This window comes from Notolepis coatsorum (genome assembly GCF_963971535.1).
Source record: "Notolepis coatsorum genome assembly, chromosome: 14".
Classification (NCBI taxonomy): Eukaryota; Metazoa; Chordata; class Actinopteri; order Aulopiformes; family Paralepididae; genus Notolepis; species Notolepis coatsorum.
The window spans coordinates 35,265,249-35,284,641 of NC_140178.1; the positions used below are offsets into that span (position 1 = coordinate 35,265,249).

The 19,393-nt window shown below is 45.4% G+C and overlaps 1 protein-coding gene across 1 annotated transcript in view; it reads right to left on the minus strand.

Moving 5' to 3' along the window:
• The window catches only part of plcd3a (phospholipase C, delta 3a), an 81,382-nt gene that overhangs the window by 52,200 nt on the left and 9,789 nt on the right, over positions 1-19,393 (minus strand). The window contains exon 2 of the mRNA XM_084328657.1: positions 8,560-8,727. Within this exon, the coding sequence (XP_084184783.1) occupies positions 8,560-8,727 (168 nt within the window). The remainder of the gene's footprint in view (positions 1-8,559; positions 8,728-19,393) is intronic.

Sequence of the window (19,393 nt, forward strand, 5' to 3'; positions counted from 1 at the left end):
GTTTCTGCCAAGTGCATCCACATAAATACTAAACAAAATTGGACCAAAAACAGAGCCCTGGGGCACGCCAGAAGAGATATTTAACATTGTAGAATAACTACCTTCAAAATGTGTACATTGCATTCTGTCTGACAGATAATTGGCAAACCAACCTACTGCTTGATTTGACAGCCCAATATTTGACAATCATTGCTTCAAGATGGGATGATTCACAGTGTCAAAGGCCTTAGAGAGGTCAACAAAGAGGGCTGTGCAGAATTTCTTGTTGTCCAGTGACTATTAGATCATTTGTAACTTTTAGGGAGGCTGTGATGGTACTATGTTGTTTCCTGAAGCCAGATTGGTATGGGGAGAGAATATTGTTTGTTTGGAGAAAGTCCTTCAACTGGTTATTTATCAACCTTTCAAAGACATTTGACAAAATGCACAATTTAGAAATCGGTTAATAGTTGTTCAAGCAGGTATGGTATGGTATTTAAAAAAGGGAAAGAACATGAGCAACCTTCCAAATTGCAGGAATGCAATTTTCAGTGATCGATGGTAAGGTTGAAAATACATTGAAGGGGTTTAGCAATAAAATCAGCGGCTAACTTTAAAAATGATGTGTATATGTACGTAACATTCATAGTGTGCAGTTCCATTCTTTTGGCAGTGGGATTGGGTTTCTTCATTGAGCGTTAATCCTTATCATTAGGGCACAACTATCTTGTGTGTTATTATAAATAAATTATAAAAATAAAAGAGCGCACATCCATGATATATAAATGTACCGGTATGGATGACACAAAATCACACACTCGTTCAAACAGTCATTTAAACATGCGTTTTTAAATGCAGCTCCATATGTCCAACAACAGCTGGACTACACTGGAATTCACACCTGAACGTCAGCAAAACAAAGGAGATGATTGTGGACTTCAGGAGGTCGGGGGTCAAGGACTACAGCCCCCTCAGCATCGACGGGGCACCGGTTGAGAGAGTGAACAGTTTCAAGTACCTCGGAGCCCACATATCCGAGGACTTGACATGGACCACACACATTGACAGTGTTGTGAAGAAGGCACGACAACGCCTCTACTTCCTCAGGCGCCTAAGAAAGTTCCAAGTCAGTCAGAAGATCCTTAGGAACTTCTACTCATGTACAATAGAGAGCATCCTGACCGGCAACATCACCTCCTGGTTTGGGAATAGCACTGCACAAGACCGTAGCAGACTACAAAGAGTGACACGTTCAGCCGAACGCACAATTGGAGGGGGGCTTCCCACCCTCCAGAACATTTACAACAAGCGGTGCAAGGGGAAGGCTAAGAGAATTATTAAGGACTCGAGCCACCCGAACAACTGCCTCTTTGAACTGCTGCGGTCAGGCAAGCGATACCGGAGTCTTAAGGCGAGCACAGAAATACTCAGAAGAAGCTTCTATCCCCAGGCCATCAGGCTGCTAAACGAACAATAATCGCTAAACGAACAATAATCACTATGCAACAACCATCAAATGCACACAGCACACACACCCACACGCACACACTCACTCAAACAAACAACACACTGCAGCACCCACTCTCCACACTTTAGATCACACAAACACACTTACACTTTATATTTATTGATAAAGGATTTGCACTACAACTCGTACACCTACTGTGAATTGTACCTAAATTGCACCTCGTCCCATTTCTCCATTTCTGCCTTGCACTATATAGTATTGTATATTAGTATACTGCACAGTATTGTATATTGTATGGTAACTACGTCTATTCTGCATCGAACATTGTACATATGTCTAAACTGAACACTGTGACCTCTTTTTTTTTTACTTCTAATTTTACTATGTTTTTATTTCATACTTATCTTGTCTTGCACAGTCTCTGGAGCGCAACAGTAAGAAGCATTTTGTACAAAAGTATTCTGTACTTCTGTATGACAACTATTAAAGAAACTTGAAACTTGAAACTTGAACCTACTCACTGTCAGCTCACAGCGCGACGTATGAGTGTGCATGTGCGAGTGTGACGTGCATGCATGCGTGCGCTCATACGTGTGTGTGTGTGTGTGTTTGGCGAGGAGGACAAAAGAGACGGTGACGGACGGAGTGAAAACCCTAAGATTAGAAGGTTCCCACATGTGAACGAGTCAAAACATCTAGGATCACTTGCCAGAGGTTGTGTTGGCTGGTCTCTCGACTGTATGGGAAGCAGCATCATTAGAGGGCCCATGCGCCCACTTCCCTCCCTGATCCCGCCCTCACACAGATCTAACGAGGCGGAGATAAGCCGATACACCTTCCACTTGACTAGCCACAAACATACAGTAGAGGACGTTTCTGTCACATGTTCCTCAAGCCAAAAGTGGACCTGCAGTGTATACTGTGTATACTGCAACTTTTACTCTTACTCATGGTATTGTGAGGGAAATTGGACCCCGGTCAATGAGTGTAGAGACAAAGGTAAACTCAGTTGATGAATGAATGAATGAATGAATGAATGAATGAATGAATGAATGAATGAATGAATGAATGAATGAATGAATGAATGAAAACTTTATTTAACAGATTGCAGAATGGGTACAATACAGTACGGCTCAATACACACAATTGTTAAGGGGATGCAGACCAGAGAAAGACGTTTGTCTTGTTTACATCAGGGTCACCCATTTTCAATTCATAGTGACATTTATGACATACACAACATGACATCATGACATTTATGGCATAGGGACATACAGTACTGTTACATTTGTGACATATACGATATGCAAATATACAGTACTGTTACCCATAGATCCTGACAGAGAGTATATACATATGGTGGGGAGGAGACTGTACATTAGGAGGGGGTGCGTGGGTGGGAGAGAAATATACATACGGTGGGGAGAGAATATAATACATACAGTGGGGAGGAGACTGTCTATTAGGAGGGGGTGGGGGTGGGGTAAGGTTTATTAGCTTACATGGAACCCAGGAGAATTGGCGTAGAGAGACCCGAGAAACCCTTGGCCAGGTTTCCAGGTGAGGGAGACAATTGGATTGGATGGGTGGGGGGGGGTCTGAGTTAGGGGATGGAAAATGTAGGTTTGGCCCAGGTCAGGGTTGGAGGGTGGTTCTGAGGGGGGAGGGGTTGTATTTAGAAGGAGGAGGGGGGGGTGTGTGGGTTTCAGGCAGTGTTGCGTTGCTCATATCAACACTGGTTGCACGCACGCTAATGACGCCACGTGCACGCGCGCTCCCGCGCATGCGCATAAGGACATAAGATAGACAGTGCCTAATTGCCTCTATGAATGGAATGTAACACCTGACGAGCGGCACTATTGATATGCAAAGTAGCCAGGTGGGTACTGCGAGTTGGCGCATCAGTCGAGTGCTGCGCATTCCTGTGTGCACGCATGCATGTGTGTGCACGCGATTCTGCTCACATGCCAGATTCCCCGTTTGTTCGATTGCTCTACTTCATTCCATCTTGTGACTCTGTAAATAAATACGCCCTTGCTTTGGCTAACTCTGAACTTCCTCTCTGTGCCGTTGCGTTTGAGGTCGGTTACAAACCCTAACATTACGACCCAACCATGACGACCTCAGCCGACACAGAGAGGGTCAGAACAGCGTTGGCAGTCCAGATAGAGTTAACCAACGACCACAGCCTACAGCTAGGTGCGGCTGCGGCTGCTGTACAGGAGCTCCGAGAGCAGGTCCTGCCTATTCAGGGGTCCCTTGGCTCTCTGGCTAGCCAGCAGTCTAATATTCTCCTCCACTTACAAGCGCTGAGTGAAACCGTTAACACCTTGCTTGTAACCCCACTTACTTCAGGAGCCTCGGCCGGAGCATCACCCGCAGCCCTGGCAGGCCCCGCGCCTCCCGATCCCGCACCTCGGGAGCCCCGTCTCTCCGAACCACGGTTGTTCGATGGTAACTTCGAGGATTGTGCCACATTCATCATGCAATGTGAGTTGGTTTTTCGTCATCAACCCAGTCGATTCACTTCAAGGGGAGCCCAAGTGGCTTACATGACTAACTTGCTCTCAGGCCGGGCAGCCCAGTGGGTCACTGCCTCCTGGGCAATGGGGGCAGATTTCTGTTTTCCCTACCCAGACTTCGTGGCTGAGCTCCGCAGGGTTTTCCACCACCCAGCCCGTGGCCAGGACCCTGGAGCCCGGTTGGGTACCTTCCGGCAGGGCAGTGGCGGGGTCACCGACTACGTGCTGGAGTTCAGACTGGCGGCAACGGAGAGCGGTTGGAACGATCAAGCACTTCGTCTCACCTTCATGAGGGGGCTCAACGACGCTGTCAGGGACCAGCTCGCGACCCGTGAGGAACCTGAGTCCCTCGAGGACCTGTTCAGCCTCGCCATTCGCATCGACGGACGCCTCCAGGAGAGAAGACGTGAGAGAACCCGACAGGGACCTCCAGAGGTACTCCAGACCCCCCGTACGCGTGACGGTACTGCGGGTCGCCCTGCTCCCAACACGACTGGTGGCTCTTTCCCCTCCCGTTCGGTGCCCGGGGAGGAACCCATGCAGCTGGGACGTTCTCATCTTAGCCAAGCTGAACGGGAGGCGAGGTTCAGGTCCGGCCTTTGCCTCTACTGCGGTCGGGATGGACACCGTATCGCCAACTGCCCCACCCGGCCAAAAGACCAGGCTCGCCGGGACCCCGGGAGATCCTGGTGAGCCGTTTTTCTCGTTCCCAGAGCCGTGCACCACCTAGCCGTCTGATGAGCGTCACCCTGGCCTGGGCGGACCAACGGGCCACGGTGGAGGCACTCATTGACTCGGGGGCTGACGAGAGTTTCCTAGACTTTGAGTTTGCTACCCGGGCCAACATTCCACTTGAGGACCTAGTGAGGCCATTGGAGGTATTCGCATTGGACCAACACCGCCTGGCTGACATCACTCAACGCACCTGCCCTGTCCTGCTCACCATTGCTGGTAACCACGTTGAGAGACTCCAGTTTTTTATCACCAGATCCCCTCTTGTCCCAGTAGTCCTGGGCCGGCCCTGGCTCACGCTGCACGAGCCCCACATCGCCTGGTCCTCCGGTACCATCAGGGGGTGGAGCTCCTCCTGTCATGCCCAGTGTCTTCAGGCGGCGTCCTGTCCCTCGCCCCGGAGATCCGTTTGTGAGCCGCCTCCGGACCTCTCGACCATACCCCCCGAGTACCACGACCTCATGGAGGTTTTCAGTAAGTCCAGGGCTCAGGCCCTTCCGCCTCACCGGCCTTACGACTGTGCCATCGACCTCCGCTCAGGGGCCCCCTTCCCGGCAGCCGCCTCTACAGTCTGACCGTCCCTGAGAAGGCAGCGATGGATCAATACATCTCTGAGTCCTTGGAAGCAGGACTCATTCGGCCTTCCTCCTCTCCTGTGGCGGCCGGCTTCTTCTTTGTTGGGAAGAAGGACGGAGACCTTCGACCCTGCATCGACTATCGCCAGCTCAACGAGATCACCATTAAGAACAAGTACCCTCTTCCTCTCATGAACTCCACCTTCGAGCCTCTCACCCAGGCTACCGTCTTTACCAAGCTGGACCTCCGGAGTGCCTACCATCTAGTCCGTATCCGAGAGGGCGATGAGTGGAAGACCGCCTTCAAGACTCCCAGGGGCCACTACGAGTACCTGGTTATGCCATTCGGCCTCACCAACGCTCCGGCGGTATTCCAGGCGCTCATGAACGACGTCCTTCGTGACATGCTGGAGGTGTTTGTGGTAGTATACCTAGACGACATCCTCATCTTCTCCAAGGCTTTTTGCAAGGGATTGGGGGCAACGGTCAGTCTTTCCTCTGGTTATCATCCCCAGACTAACGGACAAACGGAGAGGATGAACCAGAGTGTGGAGTCTGCTCTTCGGTGTGTGGCTGCCGAGAGACCAGCTTCTTGGAGCCGTTTCCTTCCCTGGGTCGAGTACTCCATCAACTCCATGGTCAGTTCCGCCACCGGCCTCTCGCCCTTTGAGGTATCCCTGGGCTACCAACCCCCTCTTTTCCCTGCACAGGAGTCGGAGGTGGCAGTTCCCTCCGTACAGGACCACCTCGACCGGTGCCGTCGGGTCTGGGAGATCACCAGGACCGCGCTGCTCCGGTCATCGGAGCGTGCCAGTCGTGGGGCTGACCGACGCCGGGTTCCTGCGCCGACTTACCACCCTGGGCAGAGGGTGTGGCTTTCCGCAAGGGACCTTCCACTTCGGTCCTCGGCCAAGAAGCTTAACCCCCGTTTCGTCGGTCCTTTTGAGGTTCTGAAGGTACTCAGTCCGGCGGCGGTGAGTCTTAAGCTTCCTGCGTCCATGCACATTCACCCCGTTTTCCATGTGTCCCGGGTTAAGCCTGTCTCTCTCAGTCCCCTGATGCCTCCTGCTCCGGAACCACCTCCTCCCGAGATGGTGGACGGTCACCCCCAGTGGCAGGTCCGCCGGTTGTTGGGCGTTCAACGGCGGGGTCGGGGGTTCCAGTACCTGGTGGACTGGGAGGGGTACGGTCTGGAAGAACGGAGCTGGGTCTCCTGCCAGCTCCTCGTGGATCCCGGCCTGATCACCGACTTCCATCGTGCCCATCCGGGCGAGCCAGGTCGGGCTGGTCGCCGGGTGGCTCCCGTGGAGGGGGGGGTACTGTGAGATTTTGGTCCGCTCCCTGCCACACGCTCCGTTCCTTTAAGGTACTATGTGATTAATGCATTCCCCGCCACGCGCTCCGTTCCTTTAACCTGCCGTGTTTGATTGGTGCTTTCCCCGCCACACGCTTTTGGAGCAAGTATCAATCTCATCCCGCAGCTGTCACAGCTTGTGATTAGCGCCCCTGAAGGCTTTATATGCTCAGAACCCCTTACTATCGGTGTTGGGTTGTTTTGAATTACACCTGCATACACCTGCCTTTCCCGTCGCTGTTGCTGTCTTTTTGCTCTCCAGGATCTTTTGTGGAGAACTGCTGTGGAGAACCTGGTTCCCCGTTCGGAGCTACGCCTCGTAATCTGCCCGCTTCTCGCGTTGCGCTCTGGTGAGTTTTTGGAAACAATCTTTTGGATTATCAGTTTTTTGTGTGTTTGGTGAACACCGAAGAGATCCCGTTTTTGTTTGTACTGGACTCACCTAATTTTTGTGTTAGATTAACACTGAAGATACCGTATTGTTTTTTCTCTGGACTCTGCTAACTTGTGTGTGGTACACCGAAGATCAAGTCACTTGGATTTATACTGGATCAGTCACCTCTCTGCCTCTGTGTGTGCGCTGGGCTAACTCTGATTTCTCTCTCTCTCCGTTTCCACCGGGAGTGAAAGCTGGGAGGATCTGCAGAGCCGCTTCAACGTCACTAGCCAATTCCTCACCACTACCTACTGGGAGTATCTGCAGAGCCGCAACAATCTTCACATGCCAGATTCCCCGTTTGTTCGATTGCTCTACTTCATTCCATCTTGTGACTCTGTAAATAAATACGCCCTTGCTTTGGCTAACTCTGAACTTCCTCTCTGTGCCGTTGCGTTTGAGGTCAGTTACAAACCCTAACAAAACTAGTATATTGGGAGGACAGTAGGCTGTGGGGGAGGGGGGAGATACAGTTATTCCACAGTATAATATTCAGGTGCAAATTCTTTATTGCCTATATTTACATTTACATTTAGTCATTTAGCTGTGTGTGAGTGCTACAGTGCTCTCTGACCAGAGTGCTCTCTGGCCCCTGTAAATGTCCTAACCCAACCCCCTCCAATGTACAGTAAATGTCCTAACCCAATAATACACAAGACCCTCTTCTTGGGACCAAGTAAGGTTTCGTCGATAATCCAATGTACAGTTACAGTTATTGCCTATATTTATGTCTTTCTGCTATTACCCTGCCCATACCTGTACCCTTCCCCATGCTGCTATGATGCCCCCACGGGGGTCAATAAAGGAACTTCTTATCTTATCTTATCTTAGATGCATTTGCTACACACAATGCGTTACAAGTGGTCATGAAACGAGCACTGTTTTATTCCAGCACCTGAAATTAACCCTCAGTCACTAAACAACACGCGCTGTCCCTTTAATAATACAGGGAGGAGAGGGCAAGGAGAGAAACAAGTGGAGGAGAGAGCAGAAGTGAGAGCCAAGATAAAGAGCTCAAACAACTCTGAACAATGAGCTGGCTGAACGAGCTGCACTGATACACATCGGAGCGTCTGAACAGGCTGGAGCCAGGAGCGTGCTGGTCGAGGTCCTATTTGTTTGTTTCTGTATTATCCACTCCTTCAGGCAAAAGCCCCATAATCTGATACAGCTTTGGTTTCCTCTCCGGCAACTAAAATCGTTCAAGATAAAAGAGATTTGTCACCTCATACATGGTTCTCATGTGACCACTCTCACTTCCCCATGTGATTAACAAGAGGTCCACTCCCCACCTTCCTCCCATTCCATTAACGTTCCCCTCTCCACTCATAACAGCATCTCTCCTCCCTTCCCCAGTATGCTGCCCGGCCCATAGAATCATGGGCTGGGCCTTCCTCCTTTCCGCCCGAACTCCACCCTCTTCCCTCCTTGCCCCCCCCCCCCCCCCCCCCCCCCCCTGCCCCTCGGAGCCGGGCCCCAGTAGGTCTACTTACAGGTCTGCTGGGATTTGGCCTTGCGGGAACTCTTGGCAGACTCACACCAGACGGTGACCCCGTCCTCCAGTAGCCTCAGGTTTCGACTCTTCTTCCACCTCGCGGAGCGGACTTTTACCATGTTGGAGCCCTGCATCATCAGACGTACGTCGTCGTCATCCAGCACCCCTGGAACACAGCGCACAGAAAGTGTTAGGTATGAAATGCGACGTCATTGAGTAATTTTATTCCTTTTATTCTCAGTCCCTCGTCGGCAGTTCACTGAGAGTTCAATCCGTCTTTCCAGAGACATTTGTTACCAGAGTTTGGACGGCAAGGTTTCAAAAAAAGGAGTTCTAGAGTGTCTTGTCACTATCATACGGTAGCCACCACAACATGGTGTCCATGCTCCAGCTGGCCAAACTCCTGGTGATATACTATGGCTCTGTGTCTGTCCAACTCCTGTTGTAAATATCAGTCAAGCGTATGAGAAATCCTGTCTATGTCCATCTCACTGAGTAGAGACTTCAGAATAAGACTGACCACACATAACCCGATAAAGTGGGTGTCAGCTGGGTGCTTGGCAGTGGGTCACCCCCCTCACCCACCCCCACCCATACAGTAATAATTCTCTGGAGGAACGACCTCACCTGTCAAGTAGTTTACAGGCAACACTGTGCTGATTATACCCTAAACGTGAGGTTATGTTTTATACACAGAGGCTGACCAGCACTGTCTGTTGTTCCGTTATGAGCTGGAGCTACAAGCGTATTACTTGTTTTCCATGTGTTCTCCTTGTTACGGCATTCAGCCAAAGTAGACTTCAGAGAGATGAACAACCAAAAGTGGAACAGTTGCTGATAAACTTTGACATTTATTCCTCTCATAGGGAAGGAAGAGTCCCAGTGGACGCTGGTGAAGCAAGCTGTTATAATGGTTTTGTGGAGAGAGATGCAAATAACCTGTCTGCACATACAGCACTCCCTCTGGCTGTTACTATTGATGGAAGATTAATTATAAATATGAACAGCACAGGCTACTGTAACACAGAAATAGAGATTGATATGTGAATCAAGGCATGTATCCTCATGTGTAATGAAACAGGTCACAGTAGACAGTGATACAACGTGTTCTAAGGGCACTGGAAATACTACAAGTTGAACAGTGCAAAGAGGCCGAGACCTGATGAAGGCCTTCTGTGTCTCAAACGTTGCGTATAACTATTCTCACTTAAGATGAACAGTATAACACCCAATGGTAAATTAAAGTTGACATGGTTAGTAAGCAATCCCACTATCTGCATATGACTAAAGAGGCAGCTCACAATGGGTAAGTGTGGTGGGAGGAGCAGACCTGTATGGACACATCAAAGACAAATGCATGCAATTATCTCATCTGAATTGGGAAACCTAGAACATCAGGTTTTAAAAACCTTTATATATATATATTTTATCACCTTTTTAACTACCATTTAAATTCAACATTCAAGCAACAGGAATGATTATATAGAATCTCCATTTTCTCCACAGAACACTTCAGACCCTGCAGGCCTACAAGGCCTAAAAAATAAGAATGAGGATGAATTCATGAACAAAATATTTGATGTTTTCTATCCATATGGCATTCTATAGGCCTACACCTATTGAAATTAATAATTGGCATTCATATATTAATATACTTACTAACACTGCCAGGGTTATGGGTTGCATGCCCTGTTCAGCTCAACGGGCATGGCATTAACACAGCAAGGGTTGGGGGTTCAATTCCCTGACTTTTTCAGTTCTTCCCTCGATGCTATACTTTTTTCTTAAATGGGTACAAGTTGCAAGGTTATAACACAGTACAACTTACACAAAGTATTGAACTTGCATACAATGTACATGTAGAATAATTGAAGTGAACATTACAGTGAGTTTTAATGGATGACAGGTGTACAAAAGGGAAACTTTGTCCAGGAAGATATATGGAATTTCAGAGAATGGTGAAGGAGTTTAGAGTTTAGTAGAACAGGTTTTCTGACAATCTCTCAACTACAGAGCATCCTTGCCAAGGATCAGCTATCAGGAAGTTATGGAAAGGCAAATTGAAACAATAACCTCTATCAGCAAGCTACACTGATATCTAGAATTAAGGGTGCCAGCATTGGTTTTGGAACTCTAAAACTTTGGATAAAAGCATGATATAAATGCAACATTTATCATTTATGATTTATTGAATTTGAATTGATAATGATGACTTATGAAAATAATTACCGCTGATTTGAGGAAGGTCAAGGTCAAGGTCAACTTTATTTATATAGCACATTTAAAACCAACCGAAGTTGTAACAAAGTGCTTCACAATATAACACATAGAAAATTACTAAAAATACAATACAAAACTGAGAAACGCATAAAAGACTATATACAATACACACATGTATTGTAAGCTGTATTATATTAAAACAATATAAAAGACTAAGAAATACAAAACATTTCAAATACAGTATGTACACAAAGTCAGAAGCTGCAATACATTAAAAACAATCACGACACGACCAGAGATATATGGCTTACTAAGCCTCAAAACGCCAAGGAGAATAAGTGAGTCTTTAGCTGAGCCTTAAAATTGTCTAGGGTCTGAGCAGATCTAATTTGCAGTGGAAGACTGTTCCATAATTTAGGGGCAGCCACTGCAAATGCTCGGTCACCTTTTGTTTTTTGCCTAGACCTTGGGACATCTAAAAGTAATTTATTTGATGACCTCAGTGCTCTAACTGGGGTGGAAACATGGAGAAGTTCAGCTAGGTACTGAGGGACAAGACCATTTAAGGCTTTAAAAACAAACAACGAAATTTTTAAATCAATCCTGAAACGAACAGGGAGCCAGTGCAGGGAAGCTAGCACTGGACTGATGTGCTCACGCCTCTTAGTGCCAGTCAAGAGGCGTGCAGCAGCGTTCTGTACTAGCTGCAGGCGTCGTAGGGAGAGCTGGTCGAGACCCACATATAGAGCATTACAATAATCCAGCCTTGACGATATGAAAGCATGGATGACCCTCTCCAGGTCTTTAGGAGATAGGTAGGGCTTTACCTTTGCCAGGAGTCTTAGAGGAAGGACGTCTAGAATGAAAGTTTTGGAACTGTAATTGTTGTCCACCCTAATAAATTCAGATTCAGATTCAGAGTTTTTATTTGCCACATGGAAGCAATACAATCATACAGTTTTCATACAAAATCATAAATACAGTTCTACCATGGGCAAAAGGAGCAGGAAGAAGAATAAATCTTATGGTTACCTGCCCCCTATTCTTAAACTAAACAAGTATCAGTATCAGTTTCATTTGTTCATTTCAAACCATACAACCTATACAATACAAGACAACCACAAAACAGCACAACAACCACCACAAAACAATAGACAACAGCAACAACAGACACCACCCATGGTCCGAAAAGTGGGATGGAAGAAGATTTTAAGATTTTAACTTCCACACATGCAAAGAGACAGATATTTTGATGATGGAAACCCAATATGAATATGTGAATATCCAATAACAAACCAACTTTACCCCAGTAAAATGTTCCTTCATGTAATTTAAAACCTGATGCTTTTGAAATGTATGAAAGTATATCCCCACATGCAAAGCGACAGAGATATTGAAGATAGAAATCAAATGTGAATATGTGAATAACCAATATGAAACCAACTTTACCCTGGTGAACATTTTACAGATACCTTTGGCTAATACATACCAAGTTTTAACTACACACTTTTCCTTTATCAAAGTTGATTTTAGGGTACGCACTGTACCTTCCATTTGAAAACTTTTACTAGTCTTGAGACAGTATTGTAAAAAGCTGCTGCCTTTAAACATTTTGCTGGTTCAAATGTGATGGTGGTACCATATGAAACTAGATGGACTAAGGCGGCAGCAGTTCTCAAACTACGGGTCGTGACCCAAAGTGGGGCCGCGGGTAGGTGACAGTGGGGTCTCGCATTGGCAAAAAAAAAACTCAGATCGAGTTTTCCACCTGGCAGCTGTGTGTATTTGCCATGTCTCGCCCCTTCTCCTACTGGCGTCACGTGTGTCGTCTAATTTGACCTTGAATGTCAAGAAAACTATCTCTATGTGTATCTCCAGCAAAAGGCCAATAAATGATTTGTTTGAGGTGCAAATTAAAAATGAAATAATTGCCGAAGTGAATGAGGTCAGGTACCTAGGAATCATATTAGACAAGAACCTAAGATTTGATAAACAGGTACATTATGTATGTAAGAAGGTCAAGCCTAATTTAAACTGTTTTCGTTTTATTAGAAGGGATCTGTCAACTAAACCTGCTCAACTTTATATGCACGCTATGATTCTTTCCAACTTGTCTTACGGTATCACATCATGGTCACAAACCATACTAGAACCCATAACTATAATATACAAACAAAAATAAAAATCATGGACCATAAACCAATGTGATGGCATCACTGCAGTGTTTTGAGTAAGCACAATCTTTTCACGTTTGACAATTTTGTAATTTTCTGTAATATTAGACTAGTTTTTAAATGTTTGCATAATCATGTATCATCATTATTTTCTGTACTGGTGGTTAGACGTTGGAGCTCTAGCAGAGCAAATACACAAGCTTCCAATGGTGACTACTGTTCCATGCAATAATTCGTTTGGACAGTCTGCCTTCTCTGTTAACGGGTCAAATTTATGGAACTCTCTGCCTACTGGCTTAAAACTGGAGTCCAATGCCAACGTCTTCAGCAGAGGACTCAAGGTATGGCTGAAAAATCAAAGCAGCAGTGCTCACATATATAGACGTGGACTGGTTTTGTTATTTTGATCATGGACTCTTGTTCTGGTAACTATTTGTTCTGATTTGTTATTTTAATTCTGTATTATAATGTTCATTTTATTCTATCTTTTAGAAAAGCCTCAATGGACTAGTGTTGAAAACTAGCACTTGTGCTATAAACACGCAAAACAACACATCTGGTCTGTCCACTGTGACTGGTCCAATGTAGCGGTGGTGTCCATTTTAAATAAAAGTTTTCATTAATTCATCAACGGAGGCCGACACACAGTATTCCAATACACACCTCACTACATCCTGCACATTTATAATCGCGGGAGGGGGGTCTGGTCTTTTGTGTGTAACCTGGACTCACAATGGATAGGTTTGTTGTCAGAAGCTGTGCCGGTTGGCCGTGATGAAATGGGCTCTGCGCATAACCAGCTGCTATACCACACTGAAGTGAGGTGGCTATCTCGAGGCAGAGTATTAAATCGCCTTTTTTAACTCGGAGAAGAAGCGCAGATTTTCCTTGCAGACAAAAACAACCCATTGGCAGAGAAATGTGCTGATAATGAGCTGGATTAAGACTCCGTTAGTGGCACTCCAGGATAATCAGCTGAGATTTTGGGGTATTTGCCGCTTGATGGCTTTTTGTAGGAACAGAATGTTGCAAAACATTATTTGAAGCCCATCATCTGTAGCCACTAGAATGGCTCATTGAACAATTTCGGAGAGAGAGCACGGACAATTTGGACAACTGGATCAAAGATCCGTTCATTACGCATGACGCAGCAGGCCACTGTCTGAGCAGGAAGCGCTCAATGATCTTTTGTGTGACGAGCTACTGAAAGTCAAGTTCACTGGACAGGTCCTCGCAAAGTTCTGGATATCAGTCCGGAACGAGTACCCAGTGTTGTGTAATGCTGCGGTGAGAAAGCTTGTCAACTTCACATCAACATACCTCTGTGAGGCCGGATTTTCAGAGTAGAAGCGGATCTCCGCCAAAGTGCACGTTCTGGCAACATATTTTGGCTAAATATGCCTTGTTTTATAAATGTGTATTCAGAAACTTCGCTTCAGCTCTTTGTTGTTACAAGATTAATTATATAAAGACGCAATTTGAAATTTTTTGGAGTTCAAGAAAGATTCTGTGTCATTATAAAATGATATATTAGGAGTAATACTAGTTTATATGCAACTATCAAAAATAAAGAAAGAGCAGCTAAATTGGAAGCTTTAGAATTAAAATATGCTACTCTTTTTCTCCTCATTTTCAATTTTTCTCCCATCCCAATTTCGTATTTCCAATTCTTCCCTCCCCTGTCTTGAACGTTGCTAGACTATGCCTCCCACTGGTCGGCTGTAGTGAGGATAGAAGCCTTGCATCACATGTCCCCAGGGGTGTAGCTCCAGATTCTGGGCCCCATGAAAGAATGTATTTGTAGGCCCCAGTGAATGCGAGCGCGCGTAAGTGCGCGAGCCGGAATTTTTTGGCAATTTTTTTATTGATGAAAACGCATAATATGGTTTTTACCTATACATTCGGATCAGCAGTTCAGCACCTGCACTGTTGGTGGGTGAGCCTAGTAAAGGATGTCGCATTGCGTTCATCTTCAATGAATGGACCAATGCAATAGTCTACCAAAGCCCCCCCTCTCTCTATATATATCTCACACACACACACACACACACACACACACACACACACACACACACACACTTCAGAAACAAACATAGTATCAATGAGAGCATCAATAATACACCTGAGTGATGTCTAGTAAAAAAAATAAAAAAAAAAAAAAAAAAAAAAATTGGGCCCCCCCCTCAGTGCTGGGCCCTTGGAATCATCCTAAGCTACCCCCCCCCCAGCTACGCCCCTGCATGTCCCCTCCGGTACACGAGGAGGCAGCCTGTCGCATGTTATCACCGCAGCAGCTCGAACTCTCAGTTCATCATATAGGGGACGCATGGGAGGGGCGTGGTCACGTGCAAGTGGGTGCATTTGTTTTTGTTTCTCGTGCACGCTAGGTGCGTGGAGATAAGGGGTTATCTCAGTAGGCAGAGCGGGACGCGAGGCCAGTTGATATGTAACAGGTAAGATCTGGTCTCCTCTCTTCCCCATAGCGAAAGGTTCATGCCAGAGTTGCCCTCTCAGTCCTTCACTGTTCGTGCTTTCCCTTGAACCACTGGCTCCAAATGTATATCAATCACAAACACTGACACCAATTGTTTCTTTATATGCGGATGATGTACTATTGTATGTTGATGATGCTGTTCACTGTATATTGATATTGATTTTGACGACTATGGTAACGTTTCTGGTTTGAAAATGAATTGGCAGAAGACACTGCTACCCCTAAGCAATGAAGAAGTCATCTGTCCCTCCGATTATTCCTATAGTAAAGCATTTCACTTATTTAGTAGTATAAATATTTGATTCAGTCCACGAAACTGCTACATTTAATTATGATAAGAGATTAACCAAAATTATATCTGACCTAGATAGGTGGGCATCATTGCCTAATTTATTACGTAGTAGTGTTTCTATAATGAAAATTAACATTTTGCAGAGCGTGCGGTTTTTTCAGTTCAATGTTACCTCTCCCCCCACCAGCTAAATATTGTAGTAAATTGCAGACTGCCGTGACTAAATGTGTATGTAGGGGTAAATTACCTCATATAAGACTCACCACGATGCAACTAAGAGAGACATTATTTTTTTGGGGGGGTGTTTACACTTAGACCTTTGGTAACATGGTTTGACCCTGAAGCCATGGCATTGTGGCATGCTCTGGAGAGCTTAATTTACCCTAATTCTTTATGAGAATTGCTGTTTGCTCCGAAACATATGATCAGAAGCAGTCCTCTGCTGCCCTTCGGGCTTGGGCCCATGATACTGGTCTCACTGACCTATGGCGCCCACATTAAAGGACTACTCCTGCCTCTCTGCCAGACACAAGACTTTTTCTAGGATTGACTATTTATTCTCATCTCCTAATCTATTTGACAACTTCGATGTACCCATGGCCCTCTCGGATCACAAAGGTATTTCTTTCACAGCGTCATTTGGTAGGCTGACCACAAGGGCTCCCAGATGGCGGTTCAATTCATCCTTATTAAAAAACGAGGACTTTTATACACTATTCAGAGAAAAACGTACGGAATTTTCGAGAATTAATATTGGCACGGTAGAGGACCCTAGAGTTTTATGGACTGCAGTAGGGCTGACCCCTATTAGTCGAATAGTCTACTAATCGGTCGAAAGGAGCCGTAGTCGACTGCCAAACTCTTAGTCGAATACAAATTATAAAAAAAATTTATCATTCTTTCCAAAAGAAAAGAGGCCTAGAAGCGTGGCTAACCCTAATGGCACGCATACCAGAGGCTAACTGCCTACGAAAGCAGGCACAGAGGCACTGAAAGAGGATTTCACCCATCTAATGAACACACTAGACTAGACAAATATCAAGATGTATCCATCAGTGGACCAATTGCATGCTTTTGCAGAGGACAATAAGCCTTCAGTCGACTCCTTCAGACATTAAGCACCCCCCACAGCCCAAATGGAATGATACAAAAAAATAATATATATATATATATATATATACTTTTTTATTTTTTTTTTACTAATAGTCGACTAACGGCAAATTTTGGCCAATCATAGTCGACTATCCAAATCCTTAGTCGGGGACAGCCCTAGAATGGAGTAAAGGTCTTTGTCAGAAGTCACGTCACACGTTTCGCTTCCAACTTACGTAAGGCACGGTTAAACAAACTTGAAAAACTGGAAACATTGTACTCGGACCTATACGCCTCATTGCAGTCTAACTACAATGAACAAACGAACACGCAATGGGAGATCGTTAAAAAAGAAATAAACTCTATACTTACTAGACAGCGTTCCACTATAAGTAAATTTCGATCAGTCTAAATTTGAAGCGTAAGCTTAAAATACCAAAGTTATCCGAGGAGGAGGCCGGGGAATTGGGGGCACCGATCACTCTTATAAAACTCTTTTCAAAACTCAATTGTTGAGATGCAGAGGGGTAAAGCACCGGGGTGGGATGGAATTCCACCCGAATTATACTTAGCATTTTGGGACCAGTTGGGCCCATTGTTGCAAGACATGATTGAACACTCCATTGAACAAGGGGGATTCTCGAGAGATGTAAATATGGCTCTTATTTCTTTATTACTCAAAAAGGACAAGGACCCAAACGACTGTCCCATAAGTCTTCTCGGGCCGACCTTAAAGTATTTGCCAAGTCCTAGCCCGCCATCTACAGAAGTATATGACGGTGCTAGTACACTGTGATCAAACCGGATCTATTCTGGGACGCTTAGCCGCAGATAAACTTAGAAGATTATTGCATGTTATTGACAACAGTAAGGACAATATAGCTCCGGCCACAGTTCTGTCTTTGGATGCCATGAAGGCCTTCAATAGACTTGATTGGTCATATCTATGGACGGTGCTGGAGGTTATGGGACTTTGAAAGAAATGTATACATATGATTAAAGTACTTTACGCTTCCCCATCAGCAATGATAATGACTGGCAAAATATGCTCCACTCTCTTTCCGGTATCTAGGTCTTCTAGGCAGGGTTGTCCTTTGAGTCCCGGACTTTTCGCGCTTTCTCTCGAACCATTAGCCCAATTTATAAGACAAGCAGAAGAAATCATCCCTATAACAATCAAAGATACACCACACAAAATTGCTCTTTATGCGGACGACTTATACATTTTTATGCAGGACCCCTCCCAATCTGCCACAAATTTACATAATTGATGAATTCGGTAAACTATCAGGCTTCAAAATTAATTGGCCCAAATCAGCTTGTTTACCTCTGAATGAACTGGCCAAAGCGGTGCAACTACCGGCCGACATCCCCATAGTTGAACACTTTAAATACCTAGGCATTGAGATTTTCCCCACCCTAAAACAGACTAGATATAACTTTACAGGCACTTATAACCAAATACTTCAGGATCTCAATAGACTCATTACAAGCCCGGGCATTCATAGTTAAAATGAACGTACTGCCCAGGATAAACTTTGTTAGCTCAATGCTTCCCTTACCTCCTCCAATTGACCACTGGCGCAAGATACAAACTATGATATCTAAATTAATTTGGAACAACAAGCGTCAGAATCAAAAGAACCACCACAATCAACGTAGGAAACAGGATGGGGGTTTAGCAATCCCTGATTTAAAATTATATTTCTGGTCCTTCTCGCTGAGACCCCTGATAAGCTGGTTTGATCCTGAAATTGCTGTGTCGTGGCGTACCTTAGAGGAGGCAGCAGTCTTTCCACAAAGATTACAATATATAGCATACTCCAACATCCCTATCGCAAAATGTCAATTACAATATGGTCCTATCATCTCCCATGTGATTCAAATATGGCGTAATGTACAGAGGTCAAGTGCCCATGGCACTTCGACTCTCCAATATTTCATAACCAACAACTACTTGTTGGGCATAAACCCACTAACAACCCTCAGTGGGAAAGGAAAGGAGTTCACACTCTGGGGGATATTTATGATAAAAACGGCCATTGCGCGTTTCAGGACATAAGAGCATTTTATGACCTCCCCGGTGTGTCCTTTTTCCTCTACTTACAACTAAGGTCAGCACTTAAGGCGCATGGGGTTCTGTGGGCTCAAACACTACATCCACAGCCTTTTATTAAGCTTATCAGAGACAGAACAACCTCAGACCTACTCCTATCCAAGCTCCCGGAGGGTCATCAAAGAGAAGTCGCCTATTCTCAGTCCTTGCCCCACAATGGTGGAATGAACTACCCATCCCAGTTAGGACAGCCGAATCCCGTCCAATCTTTCGCCGTCGACTAAAGACTCACTTCTTCAACCATTATCTGAAATGATTAAAAAAAAAAATAATAAAAATCTAACCCTGACTAACCTTACTGTCATGCACTTGTCCTAATAAACTAACCTACACTGTAACACGCAACACTTTGATGAACATTGTTACTCAGCTGATAGAGTTGTACCCTTCTTGCTGTCTTGTCGTACAGAACTTGTAAGTCGCTTTGGATAAAAGCGTCAGCTA